The sequence below is a fragment of the Anastrepha ludens genome, chromosome 4, assembly GCF_028408465.1.
Source record: "Anastrepha ludens isolate Willacy chromosome 4, idAnaLude1.1, whole genome shotgun sequence".
Lineage (NCBI taxonomy): Eukaryota > Metazoa > Arthropoda > Insecta > Diptera > Tephritidae > Anastrepha > Anastrepha ludens.
This window is the reverse complement of record NC_071500.1, coordinates 108679509-108706766: the sequence shown is the minus strand read 5'-3', so window position 1 is coordinate 108706766 and position 27258 is coordinate 108679509. Positions and strand designations below refer to the sequence as shown.

The 27258-nt window shown below is 36.4% G+C and overlaps 1 protein-coding gene across 1 annotated transcript; it reads right to left on the bottom strand.

The window, feature by feature from the left end:
* Nucleotides 1-6551: 6551 nt before the first annotated feature.
* LOC128861946 (jerky protein homolog-like) lies at nucleotides 6552-21610 on the bottom strand. Its single transcript, XM_054100320.1, has 3 exons — nucleotides 21403-21610; nucleotides 20611-21333; nucleotides 6552-6862 (listed from the first exon to the last, which is right to left on the bottom strand). The coding sequence occupies exons 1-3, from the start codon at nucleotides 21608-21610 to the stop codon at nucleotides 6552-6554; spliced, it is 1242 nt and encodes a 413-aa protein (XP_053956295.1).
* Between the last annotated feature and the right edge of the window lie 5648 nt (nucleotides 21611-27258).

The window sequence follows — 27258 nt, the reverse complement described above, 5'->3', positions numbered from 1 at the left end:
CCTCAAAAAGGCAAAGAAAAAATTGAAATTTCGAAAATGAACTGAAATGTTTGCTGATTTTCAGGCCAAATAGAGTAGACAAAGTAGACAAACATACAGCGAAGAAGCAGCAAGTTATCAAGAGAAATTGAGTGACAAACAGACAGACATATGGATATGGCAGGGAGATAAACAAAACTGTAGACAGCCAGGCAACGCAAAAGCCGCCAGAAAACCCACAAAACCAATGAAATGTTGAGAAAGTTTAAGGCAGGCGAAGCAGCAAATTCGTGCTTGCATGCATATCGTGCATACATACACACCTACTTGCATACACACATCAAGTATTTGTGCAGCAGTACAATGAACCAAATGCAAATATACGCAGTTAGTTGTATAACAGCACGAGTACATATCAAGAAGAGTGTTTTTTTTCTTAGTGCTTATACTTATACACACATACACATATATGTGTGTGCCCGCTTGTATGCCACAGAGATTGCTCTGCAACAGCCTAGTTAAGTATTGCCAAGTGGAGCAGGCAATATTTCGGTTTGACCTATTAAAAGCGACTACCAAAAAATAATTGGAACGTAGCGGCAAATAAGCATCGGAGTATTACAACTAAACTAACTTTGCTTGCAATCACTTTCGTACTTGTATTACAAACATTATAGCATTCAAAAAATAACCGCAGGCATAAACCAACCATAAAGGCACAATAACTTTCATTGTTAGACTTTCACTAACTGCCAATGTTGCCAACTACAGCCAAGCGAATGATTGTAGTTGTCGTGCATTTGCTAAGAAAATGTGACAGCGCCATAAGAACTACTGGGCACCAGCTGAATTACAGCCAAAATGAGTTGCGCTAGGGCAAATAGAAATGAGAAAATTAAAACGGGCTATGGCTTTTTAGAAGCACAAAAAAAACCTTTTCTTAGCAGCAGATTTATCATTTAAAGCTGAGCATTTATAACCTGTATTTTGCGCCCTTACCGCACTGAGCCAACGAAGGTTGTTAAGTTGCTTTGTTTGAGTTGCTCAAGCTTTTGTGAGGAATGAGTTAATAGCCAAGTTGATGTTGCAAGCTAATTGATACTATTAATGCTGTATTCAAAGTTTTGTAGGTTCGTCTCTCCAGACTTCATGAAAAATCCGTGAAAGAATTGATATTCCAGCGGTATATTTCGTTTAACTTTTTTATACCGTGCGCTGCTGAACTGTTGAATAATTATAGCAACCCACGAACGTATAAAAGAACTCATGGTTTTTACCACTAAAGACAGGGTACCCCATTTTACCCTACCGCTAATTAATGGACAAACTCTCACAATTCCAGGCAGCGCAAAGTACTTACTAGCAATCTTGGACTCCAAAATTAGGTGGAAACTGAACCTTGAAGAACGGGTAAGAAAAGTAGAAATTGCTATGTAAGCCTGCAAACGTATGCTTTGAAGAAGATGGGTCTTCAACTTAACTATACCTTATGGCTCTATAAGGCGGTTATACGAAAAATTTTGTCATACGGATCGGTAGTTTGGTGGAGAGCTCTAGAGAGAGAGTACAACATTAAATTACTTGGTAGAATATAAAGAGCAGCCTGTGCAGTTACGGTCGCTGCAATCAGATAATGTCCTAGGGAGGCTCTTAATGCACTTACACGCGTTATTCCAGTAAATCTCCATATCGAGAAGATGGCTATCATGAGTGCATTTAGGTTATATAAAGCGGGTCGCTGGAGGGAAGATAACATTTAGTCACGCCAGTTTATTATTGCATCAAACTCAGTTCACCTCGGGGAGGACTGATTACATCACCCCAACAATGACATTTAATAGGAATTTCGTCATTAAAAGACTAAAAAGTCGTACTGATACAGTCTCAATTCTTAAATAAATAAATTGATTAATTTTCACATAAAATTGCAAAAAATGCAAAGTTTGCCTATATTTAAGGTTATGTGACATAGACGTTTTTTTCCACAATAAAACTTTAGTTAGTATCTTAAAGCCCATATATCTTCTTTCGAGTGCCGGTGAAACATAACCTTTTGTCGCAGTATTGAGTTTTAAAGATTTCAGTCTATATGAATGATTTTTAAATACTGCGAAATTTTTAGATTTTAAATGCGCCATTTCGGTGAAAAAGTGATATTGGATTCAAAGGAATTCGAAAAAGGAATATTCCGTAATTAGAGAGCCTTTGCAACACAATTTTCTGGTTCCTAGTAAAATATTTTCGGTCAATGTTCAAACGATTCTCAAATTTGAAATTGAACTCATTTTATAGAGATGTCTGCTTTGCTCAATAAAAAAAAACCCAAAAACAAAACAAACAATTGACGTCTCCAACGTTTGACGGCTGTGAGAACCAAACAGTGCTAACAGTGAAAGGCTTTGTAAAATTAAAGGCAAAAAAGTTGTTATTTTTGAGTTTATGTAGCATATAGTACGAGGATCGTTTGAAAAGTACGTGCAAAAGTAGAAACTACTTAATTGTTTGCGGTAAACCTTTTTTATTTTTCGACATGGGCTCCTTTTAGGTTTTTTTCAATTTGTGCAATACTATTGGTCCCGTACGAATAACAGAATTTGTTCAAGTCAGAAAAACAGCCAATCATTTCTGCAATCACTTCCTCGTTTGAACAAAATCTTTCTCCCGTCAGCCATTTCTTCATATTAGGGAACAAATTGTGGTTCGAGTGATTCATGGGAGCAAAGTAAGCAGAATAGGGGGATGTGAAATGAGTTGGAAGCCGATTTCCATTAATTTTTGGAAAATCACTCGACTTCCGCGATTCAAAGGAATGCCAAACACAAAGAAATAGAGCGATCTGGCTGAAACTTGCTGAGTGTTCATCCAAGAGGCGCTACTAACTAAGCATAGCCTCGATACGCGCCAGTAGTGTCTTCTCTCTGACTTTGCACGCACTTTTGAAACGAAACGCGTACTAAGAAATCGAATATTAAGGTTATAAATATATATAACTGCAAAAAATAGCAGTGCGAGTAGTTAATTTTTAATTATTTTTTTTTTATTAATTTATGTTGGCATCACATTTGTTTACCTTTTTATCATAATATTTAGAAATTTTCAAGATTAACCTTAAATTAGCCTTAACCTTAAATTAATTCGCCTTACTTCTCAGTTCTCACAGTTTTTTGCCCTTTTACTTTGCTTTTTTATTCTTACGAGGGGTGCCTTTTATATGTCGGAATTAGAGAACAAAAACAAATTTTAATCATCGAAAATCACTTTATTGTTTTTCAAAATATTCTCCATGAAGATCTATACACTTTTGCATGCGTTTGAACCAATTGTCGAAGCACTTTTGCCACTCTGAATGAGGTACCTCCAAAACATGCATTCTGAATGCCGCAACCGCTTCTTCAGGTGTCGAAAAACGTTGACCTCTCAGTTTGCTTTTTACGTACGGGAATACAAAGAAGTCATTCGGTGCCAAGTCAGGAGTATACGGCGGATGACCCATTATTTCGATGTTTTGGGTGCTCAAAAATGCAGTTGTTTGAGCCGATGTGTGAGAGCTCGCATTGTCCTGGTGAAGAGTGATCCGTCTTTGGCGATTGGTTTTCCTATTTTCTTGGAAGACAACTGGAAAATAAATGGTTATGTACCACTCAGAATTTACTGTTCTGCATTGTTCTAGTGGTACGGTTGCGACATATCCAGTTTTTCCGAAAAAACAGGCGACAGTGTGGGATCCAACGCGAACAAATTTTTTTGACAGTCAAATGTTTATGCAATATTGAATGTATGCTGGTCCCACTAATGCCTAAGATTGTCTCAATCTCACGATAGGTCACGTGACGATCTTGCAATATCAGTTCGCGCACAGCATCAATGGTTTTCGGAACAACAACTGATTTTGGACGACCTTCACGAAATTCGTCTTGGAGTGAACTACGACCACTATTGAATTCACCATACCATCGATAAACACTGGTCTTTGATGGAGCTTCATCGCCAAAACATGAATTAAGTTCATCCATGTAATGTTAACTCAGCAATACGTCGAAAGTTGTAAAAAATAATTGCACGAAAATGTTCATGATTTAATTCCATTTTTGGACCGAGATGAATCTTTTAAGTTACTGTAAACAGCACAAATAGCGCTGGTATTTCAAAACGTTCTGAGTACGTAAAAGCCAAAAAATGTCAAACTTTGCGATACAGCTGTCAGTTGCCAGATTGCGACACCAGGGTTGCCAAATCCCGAAATATAAAAGGCACCCCTCGTATCGTTACTATTATCGTTTTCTTTCTTCCCTTTTTCTCAGCTCTGTACTCGCCTTGAATTTTGTTTCGCTTCTCGCTCATCAATATTCTTCATTCTGTCTCAGTAATTGTCCTTCTTATATATTCTTTATATAATAATATCCATCCTCTATCTTCCTATCCTCTTGTTCTTATTACTCACTTTCTTCAAATTAAGTTAAGAAAATTTAAGTCCAATAATTACAAAATCACACCGCCTTGGATATTTGAGTATATTTTATAGATTATCATCCAACTGCTATTTCTTCCGCCCACGCTTTATCCTAAAATTTTATTACGTTGCAAAATTTATATGTAGGTGACGTAGAAACTATCGTTACATTGCTGACAAAGTATATTAGAAAATGCGAAAAGTCACCAAAAATGTGCCTCTAATGCGTTTAAGAGGCTTAAAGGAATAAAAACTTAAGAAGAAATGTTAAAAATTAAAAGAATAAAACCAATTCAGCGTAAAACCCGGCAATGCGAAGCGTAAAAATTTAATCTAGACTGCCAAGTAAACTCCCCGCTCGTAGCTAACAAACCGCAACCAGCCGAAGTAGCCGAAAATGAAACTGAAGCAGCAAATAAATGTGAAGTTAAAGCTGCAGCTACAGTTGCAGTTGCAGCTCAGCTGTAACAAAATTAAATGAAATGATTTTGCGGGCAAAAAGCCAAAAACTCTATTGTAATTTTATAAGGAGGCATAAACATCTGTGCTGACGTATACACTTTTCCGTGTTTGTATGTATGTATGTGTGACTGCACTTGTATGATATTTGCGTACCCAACACAAATACCAATAACCGCCAAAGCGCAAATACAAGCAAGAACGCGGACAGGCACACAACACGGTAAACGCACAAATAAACAGTTAGTCAAACAGTTGGCCAGACAGGCTCCGGATAGATGGGCCTCCTTGCATTCTTGTAACATACTTACGTTTGAGCATTCGGCGGCGACATCTATTTTCATTTAGCTACTGCCGCATTTACATACAGCAGTTGCCTTAAAGCCGTTGACGTTACTGCTGGCGCTGCTGCTGCCTTAGTACGGCTTTTGCAACAACTTATGCGCCTTGATTGCAGCGCTTTTATCTCCGCAATTTCCTACGTTTTTTTACTACTTTGAAACGCGCAATTTTGGCGTCTCTTACATACAAATTTTAATGCATTTTCATGCACTTTTTCCGCCGTTGTTCTAAAGATATTCTTCTCTAGTTTTGTTTTTACTCCTTCCGCCATTCATTTCTTAGTTTTTCGCTTTGCAAGTGAAAAGTGTGAAATTTGCGGCTTTGCCATGAATTTATGCTGATTTGAATTTTACGCTTCCGCTTTTCAACATCACGTTTCTGAGTATAATTCTGAAGCCATTTTTCATTTCGACTGCTCGTTTGTTTACACATTGTAATAATTAATTGTTGGAAGTGGTTAGTTGTTTTTTTTCAAGGTTGAAAGGGAATGTGCAATTAAATTGGCTTGAACTTGCCTCATATGCTTGCATTTTTTATTTATAGTTAAATTTTGATATATGAAAATATTTGTGAATGAGTTCAACTGGTGAGTATTAAATTCTATGATACAAATTTATTTCAGAATATTCTACACTGTTCTTAAGTTTGTAGCAAATGATAGTTGAAACTGTCTGGGGATCGTTTTCTCAACTAACCTTAAAAACTTGTTAAACTCTAGGTCTGATATACTTGAAAGTTAGTTGATGTGCCCTTTACAAATTTGATGTGCCCAGTTTAGTTTGCGGTGTACGGAATTTAACACGTTCCCGCCGGCATATACCACTATTGGTACACTGAAGCCTCTCCCATTGGACGGCTTGTACCATTGATGGTACATACGCAATTGTCTCATCAGGCGGTTTTCTGAGAATGCTGGTAACGATTTTCTGAGCAAAAAGGAGAGAAATAGTTTACATCTAACGCAGGCATAGCGATATGCAATTACGGTTACAACAGCGCCGTCCGATATAACAATCTTGGAGTTACAGAGCCGCCAGATGCCGAGAACAACAAATTCGGTCGCAAGCGGGAACCTGTTAATTAAAGAAATTCACATAAGTACACAGCGACTGATTGTTTTCCTCAGCAACCGTTTTTTTAGTTCTAAAGTTCGTTTGTAAAGTTCCGAAATTCACAAAATTACATTTGTCAAGCAGTTGAGAGAATGAAACGAATAAGGCAAACAATACTGAATTGTTCCTACGTCTACTTTTCTCAACTCTCGTATACTCAGTGCTCACCGGCATCGGTGTTGTTTGATCAAACGCAGACTGCGTAGGCGTCAGACCAACAACAGCAGCAAAAAAGTAGAAGCATCATTGCCAATAAAATAACTAGAATGTGACAAAGCCGAGAGAATATTCGTTTGCTGACAACCAGCCGTATCAGAAACAGCAGCACTAACAACAACAGCTTCGGACATCGGTGCAGCATTCTCAGCTGCATAAACAGAGCGTGAAGGTGATAGATCAGCAGCAGCTGCGACAGCAGCAGTAGAACTACGCAAAGAAGTGCTAGTACTGGCACCAACAATGTTGTGAACTATGCGTACATACGATAAACTCGAGAGAGCATTCGTGTTATGATTGGCTGCTATATTAGAAATGATGGCATACTAGTAGGTGCAGTTGAACCCTCTTCTTTGCAGCAACAACTGACGAATTAGCAGTTAACATTCTTGCATTATTAACTGGGCAATTAATATGTTTAGATAACATAATTTTAAGGTCATTAGCCTTCTTTGTTAGGCGTAAAATTGATGAGACCAAATTTGAAGAGTTTTGTGGCAAAGATCGCAATAAAACGCAATGCTCGTATTATTAGCAAGTGGCAAGAAAAAAATTACCTTTTGCTATTCATTATTTCATTTTAAATATTTTTTTTCTAATATTCTATAAAACTTAACAAACAAATCCGATGATTTTTCGCTAGCTGTAGATTGCGATTTAAATATAATACAGCAACTTTCGATGCAAGCGAATAATCAAAACAGCACAGCAGAAATGAGCCAATATAAATAGCCGCTGTTTTCTCAAGAGGTGGCGGTAAACCAACATTGCCCACACGCATAACCGCCGTTGGTACAGTTAGGATAAATATTGATGTATATATTTCACTTTGTTGGCATAACAGTTGAGAGTTATTCACCCACTGTATGCTCCAGATTTCCCAATGGCAAGTGGCATCTGGAAAGTAAGCCAAGGCTAAGGCAAACAACTTCTTGACACCGACGGCTGCACACACATAAGTGAATAAAATTAGAAAACAAATATGCTTTGCAGAGAAAAGTTGAACTGGTTGGCTTAAATTATGATACAGAAGCAAAATTATTTATAAATCGCAACTTTTCTGCTAACCTTTGTTAAACAATCTTTAATTTATTCAAAGAATTCCAACTGGAATTTAGAAAATTTGCTTCAATTTGCAGTTAAGCATAAATATGTGGACAAAAATTGTTGATGAAGCCATGGTCCCCTACGAACTGTGAAGCTAAGAAGAAGAAATATGTAGAAATTTCTAATACGGACAGATAGGTGTTAACAGGCTGCGACCGCCATATTTTTTTGCAGCATAAACATTCTCTATACATGCACGAGGAATGCTGTTGTAGTGATAGTCCTTGACCGCATCCGCAATCTGTGTCGTTCCGGTAACGTAAATTTTAAAAAGAGTTATTACTTTTTCAAAAAAACTAGAAATGGAAATCTGTTAGGTTCGCTTTGATATTTTTGGGAAATTTTCCCCCTTTTATCAAATCATGGAAAGTGAACAGGCCTTGCTGCTTCAAAAACAGCCGGGTTTATGTTACCAGAGCGATTCAGATTTTTATTCTACTAAAGAGCGGAATTTCAGCAGTATTCCTCAAAATAAATATTGCAAATCGTTTCTTTACAACAACAGCAGCCTCCTTATCGTTATCAATTCGTTCCTACGGCAGTCGGTTCTACGTTACCATTCAAGGACTTTCGCTCCACCACCTTTCCCCGTGCAAGCATAGGGAATGTTTATGCTGCTACAGCAATTACAACTAAGTCATTAGTTAGTAATACGTGAAACAGGTACTTGGAAACCTTACTCATCTCAGTACTCCTTAATTCTGGCGATAAAACTTAACCACCCATTCAGCCGACCAATCAACACCTGACCACATCAGAATGCTTACTGGTACCTGAGCGCTTAACCATCCCATATCATTTCACATACTTACGTACATGCAATAGCTGTACATATTATAGTTGTACATTATTTTCTGTAGTCATTCACATATTGTCTAATTGTAATAAATTAATTGCAAATTGCCTGCAGTCATTCAGCAGCATTTGTTCATTCATAACCACACGCTTGTAACGAAAAGCTGCCAAATGCCGGCAGCGCATATAAGCCTTACAAATTAGAATAATTACTTACGGTATAAAATACGCTAACATAATAATGGACTCCTGCTGTGTATACTGGAATGTGTGCATGTGAGTGTCTAACAGGGAAATCCCTTTCAATTGCATTAAGTTATTAGGCATATTAAATTTAAATGCCTATTTGAGAGTCAGCACTGCAGGCATTTGTCATGGTCTAAGGTTGACTGCTGCCGCCTACGAGTCAATGCCTTCAAAGGATGCACAAACGTGTTTACTTAATATGTGAAAGAAAGTTGGCATGTGTGTTTATGTAAATAAGTAAAATTTAATTTGTAGTAATTCATTAGAGAATACAAATATAAAGTGGCTGATGTAACCATAAATTTACATGATTTCGCATCTGTTCGTACAATTGTTTTCTGATTAAGGTCCAGCTGGAAATTGTTTTCTTTAGTGAATAGTAGAGGCATCCAGAGTGCGGTTTTATATTATGCTGAATGAATTTCAGTTTTAAATTTTGTCTGACCATCTGCCAATATCGGTGGCTTCATTTCGGATGAAGAGTATACCTACAAATATTAAATAGTATGATTGTAGAAAATTGATAAGGTTAAAAAAAAAAAATAGTGCCATTTTTTATCACAAAAAGTGCAATTACACCGAATATCAACGTTATATTATACGTTCCTAAAGCAGTCGGCTCTACGTTACCGGCACGGTTCGGTCCCGGCCCCGTCCCAAGGACTGTCCTCCCAGTAACATTATCCGCTCATGTCTGGAGATTTTGTATGCTGCTACAACAACAGCAATACCAATTATTAATCAAACCCCACTATGTCATAAAATGGGTGACGAGATCCCTAACACTTTAGCCAGACTGTGCTCTGAGGCCAACTTTTTTGGTCCTAAATCCGTTCTGCTACTCCCTTCTGCGGCCATCAAAGCCACGGTTAGCAAACAGCTACTTCGACTCACAAACGAGCTTGGCAGGCTGAGAGAGGCTGCAGATGGACAAAACTGATGTTTCCTGTTGTGTCCGATCGACGGAATACTTTCTATGGGCAAAGCATATAGAAAATGTGGGCATCTCAGACAGTGCACTATGCTCAGCATGTGTAGAGAAGGATGAGACGACGGACCACTTTCTGTGCATCTGCCCCGTCTTCGCTCGAATCAGGCTCGCGGTCTTTGGTACTGATGTGCTAAGAAGCGATCGCCTTGGCTTCTTGGTACCACAAGATCTACTCAGATTTCTTCGGAGATCGAGTAGATTTAAAGAAAATTAATCCGAGTGCAGTGCAATGAATTTAATTTTGTCTAAGTGCTGCATTTGCTAGCCTGTCCCTCAGCAGATTTTTGGTTTTAAAATTATTCTCTATTTCGTGAGGGCAGAAGACAAAATTAGATGAATGAAGCATGGCTGGAAGATGTAAATAAAAATATTTTCCCTTTAGCTAAATGAAAAAATAAATAAAATTCTTTTTAAATAAATTAAAATAAATAAAAAAATGCAATTAAATAAAAATACTTTTTTTCAAATAAATTAAAGAAATAAATAAATTGTCAAAGAAAAAAATTTTCTTTGTCCATCCCTTCAAAGTATAAAGAAGAAACCGATGTAACTTCTCTATGAGTAATTTAATTTTTTTCAAGCTAATATTTTCATTTTTGTCATAAAAAATAAGTCGCTAAGAGTCTATAACTCGAACAGGTGATTAGTTGTGTTCGATAGCAAAATTAGCCATTACCAGCTGACTATCCATATCATGGGCGGAAGCTTCGCTCTCACCGAACCCAAAATTTGTGTTACCCAAGAAAAATGCCATTAGCATAATTTATAAATTTTGGTTTTCTTTACGCTTTAAGTTTTCTATTTTATCGTAACTGACTATAAATTGCAAATTCCAACTGGTGAAAGGCCAAACGGGCACGAAATACCAGATTCCACAAAAACTAATTGCTTTTATTTACAAAAAGTTCAGTCATTTACTTTCAGTTCATATATTTTTGTGATTGATAATTTTGGCTGGCTAAAGCCAATGACCAAGCAATTCTAATTCCTCTCCAAACAGTAAAGCTAGTTTGGATGATATGGAATTGGAAGCTAAGGCCTTGATAGCTGCTTGACTATCTGAAAACATCGCCACTCTTGAACCAATTTCTTTGTAGTGTTTTAGTGATTTGCATGCTTCTCTGATCGCTAGTAGTTCTGCCTGGAACACGCTAGCACAGTCAGGAAGTCGGATTGATTCCGATATATTGAGCGGCTCCGCATAGAGACCAGCTTCCACATTACAGTTCATCTTAGAACCGACAGATTTCATGTGCACTATATATTCGGGCATTTATTTGTTAAGTGCGCTCCTTTTCGTTATTTATCCCTACTCTGTAATTCAATGTTTGCAAAAACTTCCGGCCGGCGGCTGCCGTAGCCGAATGGGTTGGTGCGCGACTACCATTCGGAGTTCACAGACAGAACGCCGGTTCGAATCTCGGTGAAAACAACAAAATTAAGAAAAACATTTTTCTAATAGCGGTCGCCCCTCGGCAGGCAATGGCAAACCTCCGAGTGTATTTCTGTCATGAAAAAGCTTCTCATAAAAATATCTGCCGTTCGGAGTCGGCTTGAAACTGTAGGTCCCTCCATTTGTGGAACAACATCAAGGCGCACACTACAAATACGGAGAGGAGCTCGGCCAAACACCCAAAAAGGGTGTACGCACCAATTATATATATATATATATATATTAAAACTTCCGGCTTTTTTACTTGGAAGATCATCAACATTACAACTAAAGCATGAAAATGATATGATGATATATTTTGCAGGCATCTTAAACAGCTTCTTATTCTAAACAACATACCAAAGAACTCCTGTGAATTTATTGCCTTTAACGCTTTCTATTGATTCATTAAATAACAGAATAGTAATCAGCATAGAGCACTCGAAATAGCGCTAAACTGCGAGATTTATTCATCTGCCACTATTTGAGTGATCATCAACTGAGACGTAGAATGGAATTGCATTTCGTAAAAATTTTCAACTTTTATATGTAGCTACTATCCTAAGCAACGACAAGTGAGCATTCCGACTACTTAGGACTGGTAGCGGCAGGCTAATCACCTACCCTGTCAGAAAGCAAACTAGATTAACGAAACCAACGCAAGACTGAGTCTTGTCGGGAAAGGAAAAAAAAAATTGCAATTTTTGCTAATTTTAAATTGAGATTTCCTACTGGGATCTTCAGCATTCTCTATTCTCATATTACCAGCTGGTGTCCCTACATAGCCGGCCTTCTGTGCTTTGTTTATTTGCTAATATTTTCTTGCTAACAAGGCAGTAAAACTTTTTTGTGTTTAGCGAAATTTTGTTTTACAGATAAAATATTTCAGTTTGTTGTTGCTAAAGCAGTTGAAATATATTTAGCATTATTTTATGATGTACAGTCGCATTTTATGTTTTATGATAACATTTAATTGTGATAATGTTTTTGTTATTGCTGGCTAACAATGAAGTTCTTGTTTCTAATTTCCTATTGCAAATTTTATTGAAGTATGGTAATAATGTAACTAAAATTCCAATTGTATTAAATAAATATTAGTGAAAATGTTGACTTTTGCGTATTTACGTTTTTATGTGCGCTGTTATCTTTTAATTTAATTTCATATAAATTTCAATGAAGTTTTTGGCAGAATTTATTTATTCAATTTTAAATGCTAATTCAAACGAATGCCATTAAATTTGAATTATTTGTAATAAAGCCTTATTAAGAAGACTGGATATTTGGAAGCATGGAAATTTCTCTCTGACACTAAATATTACTGACTCTCGAAGCACATGAATTTTCTTTACTGTTTTCGCCCACACACACGCGCATGTAGGTGTGCATTTGTCTGCGTGTAAGCAATAAAAATTTAATCGAAATTCTATTCGTTTGTCAGAAATGCGAATCAGTTAATAAAATATGTTATCTGATATTGCTTTTGTTGCTGGGTTATAAACAGTGTAATAAAATAGTTTAGGAATAACTCAAACACTTCAGAAAAGCAATAGGTTGTGGCAGCAGTTAATTTTATTACAGTTGAAAATTTGATAAGTGGCTATGAGTTTACTATGCCATGTTTATTTACGTAAGCCGTTATGAATTCATTGAATAGTTTCGTAATAAATTTTAGGCATAAAAGCCTTTTGAATTTGGCGTATATGGATGTTAGAATTATTTATATAATTCGATACTTTAAAACAAAGTAAAATCTTAAGAGTCTGCTTTTGAGGTCCGACAAAGACTTTACTTTCCATTTATGCTTTGGAAGTAAAAAAAAAAATAATTGAGTTCTGCAAAATTTTTTCTGTGTTTCACGTATTTTTCGTAGATACATAAATTTTTAATTTTAATTTAATTTAATATATTAAGTTGCGGAAAATTAGATGCATTATTTACCCGAAACATTTTTGCGCAAATATTTTAAAACTGTTTCATGGTCGATTTTTAGCCGCTGAGCACTGCTACGACTACTATCAACTTCAGTAAACTTCGATTATTTCTGTGATTTTATCGACATTTTCTTTAACATCCAAAATCCCTAAACGGAATCGACGAAGCGAAAATTGCACGTAATTAGATGTTACAATATCGGCAACAACTATTCTCCCCATGCCCCTTGACTCCATGTCATCAGCAGTCGTACTTGAAAAGATATACGGTGCGATGCTGCCAGGGGCTCAATTGTGGTCAAACTCTGAAAATGAGCGCGGCAACACTGTTTTCGCATTTTCCCGGATGGGTTCAGAACGGAGTACGGCTCCTGCTCTGTTGTCTACGAGAAATCCATCGGGACAAAACTAAACTTTTCTCTTGGAATGTACGCATCCGTGCTTCAAGCTCAAGTGTACGCTGTTCAAGAAGTAATGAACTTTGTTGTGGAAAACAGGTGGAGAGTCAGATCTGTGTGTGTATGTAGGGACAACAAAGTTGTGCTCATTGCCTTAGACAACACTCCAAGGACCTCAAATGTAGTTGAGTCCTGTAAATCGAGGCTGGGGGTATTGCGGGTAACGAGACCTCTAGTTTGGATGGGGGCTTCTGAGGCCAACTTCTTTGACCCGAAATCCGTTCTGCCACTCCCTTCTACACCGATCAAAGTCATGATTAGCAAACGGGTTACTTCAACTCACAAGCGAGCTTGGAAATGATGTTACCTGTCATGTCCGAGATGTCTGTCGCAGATCCTCCTGTTATGAAGCTGGTTAAAGGACTGCAGGCAAGTAGTTGGACTGATGACGGAATACTTTCTGTAGGCGAAACACACGGAAAAGGTAGGCATCACAGACAGTGTACTCTGCGCAACATGTGGAGAGAAGGATGAGATGGTGGACTACTTTCTGTGTTGAATCAAGCTTGAGGTATTTGGCACTGATGTGTTAAGAAGCGACCACCTTGGCTCTTTGGAACCACAAGATCTACTCTGAGTTCTTTGAAGATCGGATAGATTTAAAGAAAATTAAAAAGCGAACCCGAGTGCAGTACAATGGACTTAATATATTGTCCAAATGCTGTACTTGTTAATTGTCCCGCCAAAACAAAAAAAAGACAAAAAAGTGGTACCATAAACACCGTTCAAAATTTCAGCGGCCTGGCTTGCATTTTCGCCATTATCAAAGAAAAACTGTAAAATGTACCGAATTTCTCTTTGTTGACTTCCATTGTTAACACTCTGTAACGCACAACTGAATGGAACAGATAAAAACTGCAAACGACTTTTTTTAGTGTGAAATGTCACCTTGACAATGAACATAAACCTTAAATTGTTTGATCGATACTTTATGAGATATCGATCCCCACCGCCATCTATCGAGAAAATAATGGATTTCCTCTTCCCCAAACAATGTAATAACTAAAACAACTACAACAACTAAAGTTTAGTGGCAAGTGATTAATATTTCCTCTCACTCCTCCAACAAAAACCACAGTTTTCCCTATTTTCTTTGGTTATTTGATACTCTAGAATATACATAGCTCCGATATAGCTCCGACAAGGCACGTCGTGCTTGTTTGCTAACTTGCTGACAATGTTGCTGTAAAATTTGTATTGCCCACGATTCATCTTATATATTTTCCGTATATATTTTCCATGCACTCTCTCTCACACTAACATTTTCGTATATGTATATTTGACACCTTTTCTCTTGATTTCATTTTTCATTCGATAATGCACTTTTTTGCCACAACTTTTTGCTTTTTACTGCTCGTTCTTAGAGCATATCGATGCCACATTTGTCTTGCCTCTCACTCCGTTCGCCTCCCTTGATTCGTTTACTTGTCTCAGAACCTTGACACAGTGTTTTAACTCATCTTGTTGTTCTTGCTGTAGTTGTTTTTTTCTTTATTATTGCCGCATCACTTAATAATAATATTTATGTACGTTATTTTCGCCTGCTGCATTACTTACTTGCCACACTTGTCTCTTTTGCGGTACTCATGTCACTTGACACTCGTTATCAACGCGACTTTCACTGCTGCTGTGGTGACTCAAAGTGGCGCGTGACTGCAAAAAGCATCACACGCCAACAACAACGCAAAAAGTAGTGGAAAAAATTCATAGAATCTTTACTTGTAGAAAAGTATACTTAAACGACAGTTTGAATCTGTTGTCTGTCGTATTTCGACACTTTAGCGGTCGCTCTTTATCGGCTTATGCAGTGGCATTGGCACAAATTGTGACGGGTTTTCACTTGTTTTTGCTGAAAGTGCGCATGTGTTGGTGCGGTTTGTTTGTGCCTGCAACTGCACCAGTGTACGCTTGCCACATACAGGTATTTGCTCTTATGCACTTGGCACTAAATTTTTCCGCATAGCTTGCGGGCATTCCCAATGAGCGCATTATTTATTTCAAATAGGGATTATAGTACACACTTCGCTACGGAAATATTTGGTGGGCGCTTTGGCTGATAAAAAGGTCGACTGGCATTGAAGGTTAAGGTGGCAAGAATACATTGAACATTACAGAAGTGAAAATAGTCGAATTGTGCAAGTAGTGCTTTGCAAGGGAATATCTACTTAAAACAGAAAGTAATTGTAATGAAAATGTAATTGTAATTAAATTATAATGAAAATGCTAAAGTATCATAGTTGTATTTCGAGCTCATTAGAATCGGTACTATATATTTTTTTTAACCAGGTCTAATTGTAACGCAAAGTAAGCAGCATCAAAAAGTAATCTTAATTATAAGTAAGACGAAATCATTTTCAAAATAAACGCAAAATAGATGGCACTTCATATTATTTGATTGCAAAAGCGTCGAAACCAGAAAGTAATTGTAATGAAAAAGTAATTGTAATTAAAAAGTAATCGTAATCAAATTTCAATGAATTTCCCAAAGTAATTGCATTTAATCACGAATTAATAGGACTATGAATAAGTTCGTGCGGTTTTTTTCGAAATTTGAAACTTTATTGACGTTAAATGGTTACAAATTTAATATTCAAAATATTGTCCATCGCTTACTACTACTTTTTCCCATCTTTCTGGCAATTCACGGATTCCCTTTGTGAAAAATTCGGTCGGTTTTGCCGCAATCCACGAATCGATCCATTTTTTGACTTCATCGTAATTACGGAAGTGCTGGTCAGCCAGGCCATGTTGCATCGATCGGAAGAGATAGTAATCGGATGGCGCAAGGTCTGGACTATACGGCGGGTGGGGTAGGAATCCCATTTGAGCGTTTCTAAGTATGTTTTGACCACTTGTGCAACATGTGGCCGAGCATTGTCATGTTGCAAAATAACTTTGTCGTGTCTATCGGCGTATTGCGGCCGTTTTTCTCGCAGTGCTCGGCTCAAACGCATCAATTGTCGTCGGTAGACATCCCCCGTAATCGTTTCATTCGGTTTCAGTAGCTCATAATACACAACACCCAGCTGGTCCCACCAGATACACAGCATAACCTTCAGGCCATGAATATTCTGCGCCGACGTCGATGTTGAAGCATGGCCAGGGTATCCATACGTTGCCCGACGTTTTGGATTGTCGTAATGGACCCACTTTTCATCGCCAGTTACAATTCGATGCAAAAAACCCTTTCTTTTGTGCCGTTGAAGCAGTTGTTCGCATGCCATAAAACGGCGTTCAACGTCTCTTGGCTTCAATTCATACGGCACCCAATGGCCTACCTTTCGGACCATTCCCATGGCTTTTAAACGTTTGGAAATGGTTGATTGATCAACTCCCAAAGTTTTTGCAACCTCTTCTTGCGTTTGAGCCGGATCTTGATCGAGCAATTCCTCCAATTCGGCATCCATGAACTTTGGCGGCGCACCCTCGCGTTCTTCGTCTTCCAAGCCAAAATCACCACTTTTAAAGCGTGCAAACCACTTCTGGCACGTTCGCTCAGATAGAGCATGCTCACCATAAACTTCCACCAAGATACGATGACTTTCGGCTGCTTTTTTCTTCATATTAAAATAATGAAGAAGAATTCCCCGCAAAAACACATTATTTGGCACGAAATTCGACATTTTCAAGTGTGGTAAAAATATTGTTGTTTACGCTTCAAATAAAAAACTTATACTGACGTTTGTGCCTTACGACAGTAGCTCTCCAATGAATGTTTGGAAATGTGGATCGATGGAATAATAATCAAGTTACGCCATCTGTTGTAAAACCGCACGAACTTATTCATAGTCCTATTATTATAAGGGGAACCTTCTTCAAACCTGGTCTAATAGTTATGCAACGTAATCATTATCAAAAAGTAATCCTAACTACAATTAGGTCAACATTTCTTGAAGTATAAACCGCGAAATAGATGGCACTTCAAAATATTTGATTGCAAAAGCGTCGATACCAGAAAGTAATTGTAATGAAAAAGTAATTGTAATTAAAAAGTAATCGTCATCAAATTGTAATGAATTTCCTAAAGTAATTACCTTTAATCGCGATCATAAGCTTATTAGAATCGGGATCATATACTTTTTCAAACCTGGTCTAATCGTAACACAAAGTAATCATCATCAAAAAGTAATCCTAACTACAATGAGATCAAAATTATTTTAAGTATAAACTGCAAAATAGATGGCACTTTAAAGCTATGAAATTGGAAAGTAATTGTAATTCAATTGTAATGAAAAGCAGAAAGTATTTGCATTTGATCGCGATCCCAAGCTCACTAGAATCAATCACATATATAATATTTTTTCAAACCAGGTCTAATCGTTATGCTACGTAATCATTATCAAAAGTAATCCTAATTAATCATAGAGTTAAATCGTAATCTCAAAATAACTAGAATCTGCATCAAACATTTTTCCGAAACAAATCCCATAGTAATGTAAATTATAGTAAATTTATTGGAGGTTTGCATTTCGACCTCAGGCTCTTTTGTGCTCATTATAGTAAAGTAATTCAAACTATATTATGCCGAAATTAATGCAAACAACATCTAAAAAGTTAGGATTTTAAAATACTTGATTACAAAATATATTAAACCAAGAAAAAGTGATCGTAATATGCTTTAAAGGTTTTAATGGTGATGAAGGTAATAAGGTTTTTAAGCAACTACAACGTTGAAATTATCATAAAGTAGTCGTAACAGCGGAATTCACAAAAAAAAAATGAAAATTAAACAATTCGTAATTGTAATGCCGTTGTAATCTAAAAGTAATCGCGTCCATATTTTGACTGTAATAATAAAAATATGAGGACCTTATGTGCATGCCATTATGGTTTCAAAATAATATAGGCCTTAAGTAATTGTAATTGCAAAATTATGGTAATCATTAATGTATTTGGGATGAAAAAATGTTAACAGAAGTAACAAATTTATGGTGAGCTGGTAATGGAAGCAAGTTAGGACAAACTGAAGTTTAAAAAAGAAATTAATAAAATAAAATAAAATAAAAAAAAAACAATTCACTAAAAATTGGAGCAGTAGATTCTGTTTTTGTGCGGTATATACGTTCCGCAAGAAACAGCATAAAAAAATAGCATAAAAAAAGCTACCAGTTCTATAGTAAAACTACAGATACGTTTCAAAAGTGCTAAAAACCGCGTAAATCTGAAATAATGTATTAAAAAAAGGGTACTAGTCCCATATTATAACTATAAATACGTTCCATAGACCGCATGAATCTGAAATAATTAAATAATATCGCATAAACAAAAGATTGTATTTTTGAAAATTATATCTTTATTTAAGAAACGTCAGAATCGAAAAATAAATTTACATCGTCAGAAATAGAATCAGAACCCGCATGTTGCGCATTCGTTTAGGATTTGGCGTAAAATCACTTCCGTCACTTCCGTCTGATCTGGATGGTGATGCAGGCAGTTCCATACTTGTAGGGTTAGCATTTTTGATATAATCTGTGATGAGTTTTTGCTTAGCTGGCTTAGAATCTTGTTTATATGTACAATTCCCGATAGGTCGACATGCATTTTTTAACTTAAAAAAAAAAACCGCACTATTTCAAAACCGCATAAAAAAAACCACATAAAAACAGAATCTACTGTATTTAAAAGGTAATAAATATTTTCAAAATAGCATTGTTTTGCTTTTAATTGCAAAAATATTCGCAATGCAAATCTAATCAAAGTAATCGTAAAAATTAACCATAATCATAATCACAATCATAAAGTATTTCAAGTCATAGAAGTGAAAGTTTTCGCAAATTAATAGTAATGGAAATATAATCAAAGTAATCATGATCATTACATATAAATATATAATTGGCGCTTACACCGTTTTTGGATGATTGGCAAAGCTCGTCCACCTCTTTGAGGCCTGCGTCTCGATGTGGTCCCACAAATGTATTATCATACTCATGGAATCATTTAACTAAACCTGAAACTGATGTTATTGCTCCAGTTGAAATTCATGGACTGTAGTCTACTAATGGGAAGACTTTACGAGTAGTTAGTAAAGCGAACTTTATCTCATACATTTAATCGGAAAAGTAACCAACAATTACAAGTACTAGAGCTATTAAAAGTAACTGCATTCCTAGTAACAAATGGCTGTTGATTGTTCATAATTACAAATATTGCTACAAATATAATTACAAGTAATTGCGACCTTAAAAAGTAATCTAGGTACACTATGTATTAATTATAACAAATACCCTCAAGAATGTGATTACAAAGTAACCACAGTGCGATAGACACCACGGGACTGCAATTTCACACTCAGAATCCCTGTTGTTTATGCTGGCTAAAAAGTGTCTCCGTTTACCCCCCCATTAAAGGCTTTTCATTTTAAGCTTTCCCTCTCGACGGCACACTGCACCATCACTGCATCGAATTTTCGCGAATAGACTGCGCGATGACATTTGGCAGTCCATTTTTGCGTGGAAAGATAAAATTTCAAAATGCCACAGCAAAAAGTTATTGAACTCGGCTGTGGCGGAAAGTGGAGAAAGTGTTTACAGGAGCCTACGCCTGGAGCTGCATTCGAAATACACAGTGAGAATGTAGGATTTTACACAGCTACGTGAATACATGCAACATTCATATTTTGTGGCTCACATAAATAAATATGTATGAGTGTGCTTTTTTATCCAATAGTTATTTCAATGTGTGGCCTGTGCCTGTGCAGGCACTCACAAACAGACAAAGAAACCTACGAGCGTCATTTAAAAGTACAGTTGTACCTCGATTAACCGGGTTGCTCGGGACCGGGCTCAGCACGGATAATCGAAAACACGGTTGAAAGAGGTTTTTTGAAATACATATTCAAAAATTTTATTATTTTTATTTATTTTTAAAAAGAACATGTAAATTTGCATCTATTAACATACTTATGAATACAGATACATATCTTATTACTGTTTTTATAATATACTTTCATATACATACATATAGGTACATAAATGCATATTTATATTAATTTAAAATATTCGTTTAAAGTAGTTTGTCTTTTAGAATTCATTTGTTCCTTAAGTAAATGACTTTGTATGCGATACACTTGTATTTTGTCTGGTTCTGAAATACCTGTACCAGTATAGTTTTCTAAGAACTTTAACAAAACACTACTAGCCTCTATTGCTTGAGCTAATGTGGGGGTTTCTACCGTATTACCTCCATCTGATTCCTCTGAATTTGACTCAAGCTCATATTCTTCTGTTTGATTGACCATGTTAACGATTTCATCATCAGATACAATAGCAAACGGTGCGACATCAATATCGCACTCCATCCACTTTGAGATAGCATCAGCTGTAAAACCAGGTGGTATTAATACATCTGATTGTATCTCAAAACTAAAAGTTGAATCATTTTCATCATCTTGAGATAGTAAGTTATTCCAAACTTTATTTAAAACACGTGGGGTTACAGAATCCCACGAAGTCGCTGCTGTCCATAAAGCTGACTTAATGTTCAAAGATTTAACAAATTCGTGTCGACTATTAGAATCCACAAGTTTTTGCACGATAAATTTACGGTACTGGCATTTGAAACTCCGAATGGCTCCTTGATCCATAGGCTGAATCAAAGATGTACAATTCGGTGGTAGATATTTTACTGTAACATTATCAGATATCATTGCATTTACATCCGGGTGTGCTGGACAGTTGTCTAATAGCAAAAGAACTTTGCAATTCTTTTCGAGACCAATGCGTTGTAAATGTTCTCTTACCTCTGGTACAAAATTGTTGTTAAACCACTCCAGAAATAGCTCTTGTGTTACCCAAGCTCTCTTATTAGACTTATAAACTACAGGAATGTATTTAACATTTTTTAAACATCTTGGATTAGCACTTTTTCCTATTATCATCAATTTACACTTGTGAGTCCCAGCTGCATTTGCACAAAGTAAAGCTGTGATTCTTTCCTTGGACTCTTTGTACCCCTCAATAGAATATTCATCACCACTCGCCAACGAATTTTGGGGCAAACACTTCCAAAATAGACCGGTTTCGTCTGCATTATAAATTTGTTCAGTTGTAAGTTGTTCATTTTTAATGTATTCGTTTAAGTCTTCCACAAACATCGTTGCAGACACATAATCAGCACACTCCTTTTCTCCTGTGGATTTCAGCCTACGAATTCCATGCCGATTTTTGAATTTTTCCAGCCAACCAGATGAATACTTACACTCGGAATTTATGTTTAATTTACCATGAAAATATTTTGCCTTCTCAGTAATCATTTCGCCTAGAAATTGCAGGAAATTTTCAGTTTATGTGGATGTCTGGATTTGAGTAATATTACCTGTAATGGGACATCCCTTAAATCTTTCTTGTCGAAACCATTCATATGTTGCAAAATCAACCTTTGGATTTTCGGATTTTTTCAGAGTATGTCTATTTTTTAAACCGTGAATTGAATCACTTTCCGATTCATATTTCAAAATTTTTTCTTTGTTTTTTATTAAGTCTCGTACAGTTTGTTTGCCAACACCATATTTTTCAGATAAAAAATGAACGGATGGGTTCTTGCGATATTCGTTAATCAGTTCTATTTTCTCTTTAATTGAAAGAACTTTTCTTGCTCTTTTTGTCAGTTTACTTATTGATGGAGCCATTTTCACAAAAGCACCTGTTAAGAGATCAAATTTCACTTACAGACTGAATGAAAGTGAAATTTGATACAAATTTATTACATAAAAACAAAAAATGGGAATCCCCGAATTTTATTTCTTTGCACATTCACTTAAATTGAAAAAAGTTATTATACGCCGCACGGATAATAGAGGTAAAGCACGGTTAATAGAGATATAAAATCAAACACACAGCATGCCGGTTAACAGATGTACCCGGTTAGTAGAGGCCCGGTTAACCGAGGTACAACTGTACATGCCTTCACATGAGCACGCGTGCTGGCCAAAATGTTGCACCAAAACACTCACAGCGCCACAGCAATTTGCTAAAAACGCGACCATAAAAAGTTGCCGCTTGTCAACGACAGTGAAATCTGTCTATTTTGTTTTTCTAAATATGTTAGGTTGCGCATCCGCCATGGCATCTCGTCGGCTAGGTTGCCAGTTTGTGCGCTGTGGCACTATTCATTAGTTGTGGGTATTTTTTGTGCGGTTGCTTTTAGGATATGCGAATTCGTTTTTGTTCTCTTTTTTATCTCAGCTGATGAATTTTTTGTGCGCCAACGTTTGCCTGATTGTGGCCTGTGGTGTGTGGTGTTGATTGCTCATAATTCAGTCAATTCTGGCGAATGATTGTCTAGTTGTGTGCGAACTGACCTGAAAAATTATTACAATTGGCCACATATAATAAATAGATTTAATCGGTATTTAAAAGTTTCTAAGGAATACTTGTAGAAAATATAAGGTGGCGCAAAATGGATCACCTATCGGAAAATAATTACAATTAACTTTTACAAATGGCATCTTATTCGACATTTGTGCACTATAAAGCTGCAGTATACAAACATACAAGCAAGGGAGCGCATAAAGTTAAAATAAAGATTTCCATTACTCAATAAAAACGGAATAGGATTGTGCCACAAAATAATTTTTGGTTTTTCAAATAATTATTTTTATTTTATAATAGTTTTTGTTTTCTCTAAAAACATTCAAAAACATTTGTGCAGATTTAAAAGGATTTAGTCACAATTGTAGAAAAATTATGAGAACGCAGTTTTACAGTTTATTGAATTTTAGCATAACAACAAGCAAGCTTGAAGTGACTAAAAAATTAAGTTGAATTTTGACAATTATTTGCTTTTTTTCTGACGGTGTTGGGCATTTTCTTTCATATACAAAAACTACCAGTATTCATTGCATGGAGAAAATGCATAGGACCGCCTGCAAAAACACAAAACCAAAATACCAAAAGACAACGCAATTTTTGTGCCTCTTGAAATTACACTTTATTGAACTAAAATTCAATGGACAATAATTTTGCATACTCGAAATTTCTATAAAAAATGTTGAAATTTTAGGGAAAAAATGTTAATTTTTTATATGCACATAATTTAAACACAGCACACATATCTTGGCCATCATCTCGAACTATTTCTAATACCGATTTACTGAGGAAGGCTAATCAAACCGATGTGGCGACTGAAATCCGCAGAAAGAAATGGCAATGAAACGGCACACGCTGAGGAAGAATAACGCTACCATCGCCAAACAGGCGCTGCGATGGAACGACACTAAGAGACAGGAGGAAATGTAAGCACACAACGAACAACTTGGCGCCGTTTAACGAAGGCGGAAATGAGGTTTTTGAATAAGACTTGGAACGAACTTAGAACCCTTGCACAAAACCGTGTTTGATGGCGAAGAGAAATTGATGACGCCCTATGCTCCAACTAGGAGGTAGAGGATCTTATATATAACACACAACTTCAATTCTCTGTGAATTAACTCTGCGAATTTACATACATAAGGAAATTTTTCTCCGAAACTTATAGCACCTACTTAATTTACCAGGCATACGATTTCTCCTTACTTTTGAACGCCTCTTTTCTGATTTTCAATCGATTCCTCAACCAATTAATCACATCATTCCAACAAACTGATGACTTGTAGTTACAATTATATGAAACACATAGCAATAACTAACACCTTTGCTCAATACGTTTTCTACCAACAAATCTCCTTTGGCACTAATTTGATCTAACATCACTTTCCCCCTATGCCCCTACATTTCCTTGAGTCACGTATTCGGCGTGAAAATCATTATCACGCAATTAGTTTGTATGCATAAGTGTAGGTATATGATGCCGCGACTAAAGCGATGTATTCAGCACTCGGCTCTGACATTGTTAAACTCTGAGTACAGACATCTTTACTCACACAGTAATGGTGAAATGGCTCATAATTGGCGAAATCGTACTTGTCCTGAACTTGATAATTTTCATCAGTTCAGTTTTTCCCTGCATAAATGCTTCAATCCCTTCCCATCAGGGAGACTTTCTGTTTTTGTTGCTTAAGCCTTCAATGGCTTCTGCGGCGTGCCTACTGTATTACTGGCTGGGCACTCTAAATATGTTGTAGTAAATATGTAGCTGGTGAATACTAAATGCTCTTGTCAATTTACGCTTTTCAACTTCTAGTATTGACGCATATTCTCCATTGTTCCAATAATCATTCTTAGAACTTTAAGCTCCCATCTGTCTGTTGCTGCTATTACCCTCGCTACACTAATACAACAACACATTCTCTTCCATTATCATTACGTAGATGCACTAATTTATTCGGTACCTCATTTATTCCTTAATTTCATTCATTTTTGGTAATTCGCAGTTTGATTACCAAATGAATTCGCCCTTTAAGGTTATTGTAGAGGGTAACTACAGGTGTGTTAGTTAGCTCGAAGCGACAACAGCGGTAGCAGAAAAGAGTGTAGCTGTGTTTAATGGGAAATTAAAAAAACACAAAAACGAACATTCCCGTACGCATAGCATTGAGCTGCTGATATCACCCGCAGCGCTGAATACATTATACAACGGCTTGATATCTGCCGTAGCGTAATAGCCAGCAATTGTCCTGCAGCAGTGTGCGCGGCCAAAAACATAGAACAGCAACTGCCAACTTCAGCTTTTAAACGTTCGATAGTCGGTGCTTGGCGTTGGCCATTTTGACGTTACTTGCAGTTCATTTTTTCCCCCAAATCACTTCAGTACTTCCCCTTCAACGGCTGCAGTTAAGTACATTCCAGTAGTTGGTAGTGTGCGCTGAAACCTCTGCTAAGCCTTGCCAGCTAAACCGAGCACTCTAGCCATCGCTTCGCCATGGTTCTTCCACCCTGCGTCATTGATTTTATCTAGATTTTCTGGCGCATTTAATAGCTGCTGCTGCTGCTTGATGGCAATAAAAATGCAAATTGAAAAAAAAAAATTTGAAGTAAAAAGTGCTAAACTCCAGAAGATTTTTTTGCGCAAAAAACGATATTGTAATGTTTGTATTTTAATTGAACTTGTCGGCGACACTTGTGATGATTGCAATTACAACACTACGGCAGCCAACACTGAGCAACACCCATCATATCAATAGCACCTCCTCTCATTCGCGCTCTCGCTCTCCCTCTCTGTCTGTCTGCAGTCAAGATAGATGATATCGGTGTCAGTGTCGGCAGCGTTAATATACATATACGATTGAATAGAACTGTATTTGGCAATGAAGACTGGCAGCTGCTTATGCACTTTTGTTCTTACAGCGAACAGTGAAGAGTGAAGAGTAAGTGCTCTTCTCAACCGATTTTGTACTCAAATGATGGCACTTACTTGCGGAAGCGCTAAAGTGGGTGAGTGAGTGAGTGTAAGTGATGTTCAAAAGCACTACCCCGATCATTCAGCACATAATAAAGTAAAGTTGAAGTGATTAAAAATAATTGAGAAATTGGCGAAAAAAATTAAATTGTAAGTGAGCGCTGCCAATGTCAGATAAGCGCTCACATTTGCAATTCCCATTGTAAAATTAAGGAAGTCTACATCAATTTTACTTACCATTGAGTTGGTTTGAGCTGCTCGAGCATAATACCCGTGCACTCGTACAAATATGTAGTAAGCAAAGGGCGACGAATTTAATGTCAAGCGCAACCGGTTATTACTTAAACTAAAAAAAAACAGAAATTCAATAAATGAAAAGTATGCTTTAAATTACTGGTAAAGTGAATATTAACGAGAATAGTTTATATTTACTTATATTTTGTAATTAAAATTTTTATTTCGCAAGAGTCAAAAAGTATAACAGTAATAGCAGATATTTGCACAGAAGCAAAAGTAAATCAGCCAGTTTGCAGAGCATTGAGAAAAAATTTTAGGAATTATCTAACATAATAAAGAGGCAAATATTTAGTAGGAAGAATGTAGCTATGTAACTATGAGTAACTATACGTATATGTGTATGCCTTCGCTCTCACGCAGCAAGAACTTCTGACGTAAGGCTGCCAGCTGGGTAGATCGATACCTCATTTCAAATTTTTCTTTTCTTCGGTATTCACTTACAAAAGACTTCGGCTGCAGGGCTTATTGAAATGGAAACGATTTTTCTTTGCTGACAGAATGGTATTGTGACGACTGAAGCAGTTGGTGGAGAAAATTGAAAAGCAAGAAATAAATGTGCGCATAAGTGATATTAAAATACTAGGTGCGGTAGCTGGTTCCGGGATTTCGGAATATTTTTTATATATTTAATTTCTTAAATTCAGAATTTAATAAGCCTAATATTTTTTTAATAATATGTAGAATCATACCAGCATAGCTTTTAATGATGCTAAATAAATTTTTTGGAAAATCAAAATTGAATAGGTTGCGAATAATATTAATTTTTAATACAAATTTTAATAAGAAATAATAATTTTCAAACAATTTAAAATGCAAATGTAATTTTGAAAGAGATTATTGGAGTTAAATAGAATAATTTTACAAAAAATTAAAACATAAAGAAAAGTCTGCAAAAATAAAATTTCTGTTTTCTCCATAAAACCAGCAGTGCAATGTTTATGGGTAGACGAAACACTGTCTTTTACTTGAAATATTGCGATTTATAGTTATGCTACTAATAAATGTTTAAATACAAAAGTATTTTATGAGTCGCATGACTGGTGCAATCATTTAATTTTAAACTTCTCAGACTGCTAAAATTTAAAATAGCACAGCTTTCTATACAACTTTAAATGGTAAGTGCACCACAAATTTTGCAATTAGTGTAAGTGTTCATTTCATGCTTTATGA

Excerpts from the sequence above, each read along its gene's own strand:
- LOC128861946 (XM_054100320.1), bottom strand. The coding sequence starts at position 21,610 with ATGTTTGTGGAAGACTTAAACGAATACATTAAAAATGAACAACTTACA. Across the intron at positions 21,334-21,402 it reads TGCAGCTGGGACTCACAAGT|TTTATAAGTCTAATAAGAGA; the intron begins GTAAATTGATGA and ends ACATTCCTGTAG. Across the intron at positions 6,863-20,610 it reads AGAAAACTATACTGGTACAG|CAGCCAATCATAACACGAAT; the intron begins GTATTTCAGAAC and ends TTTCTAATATAG.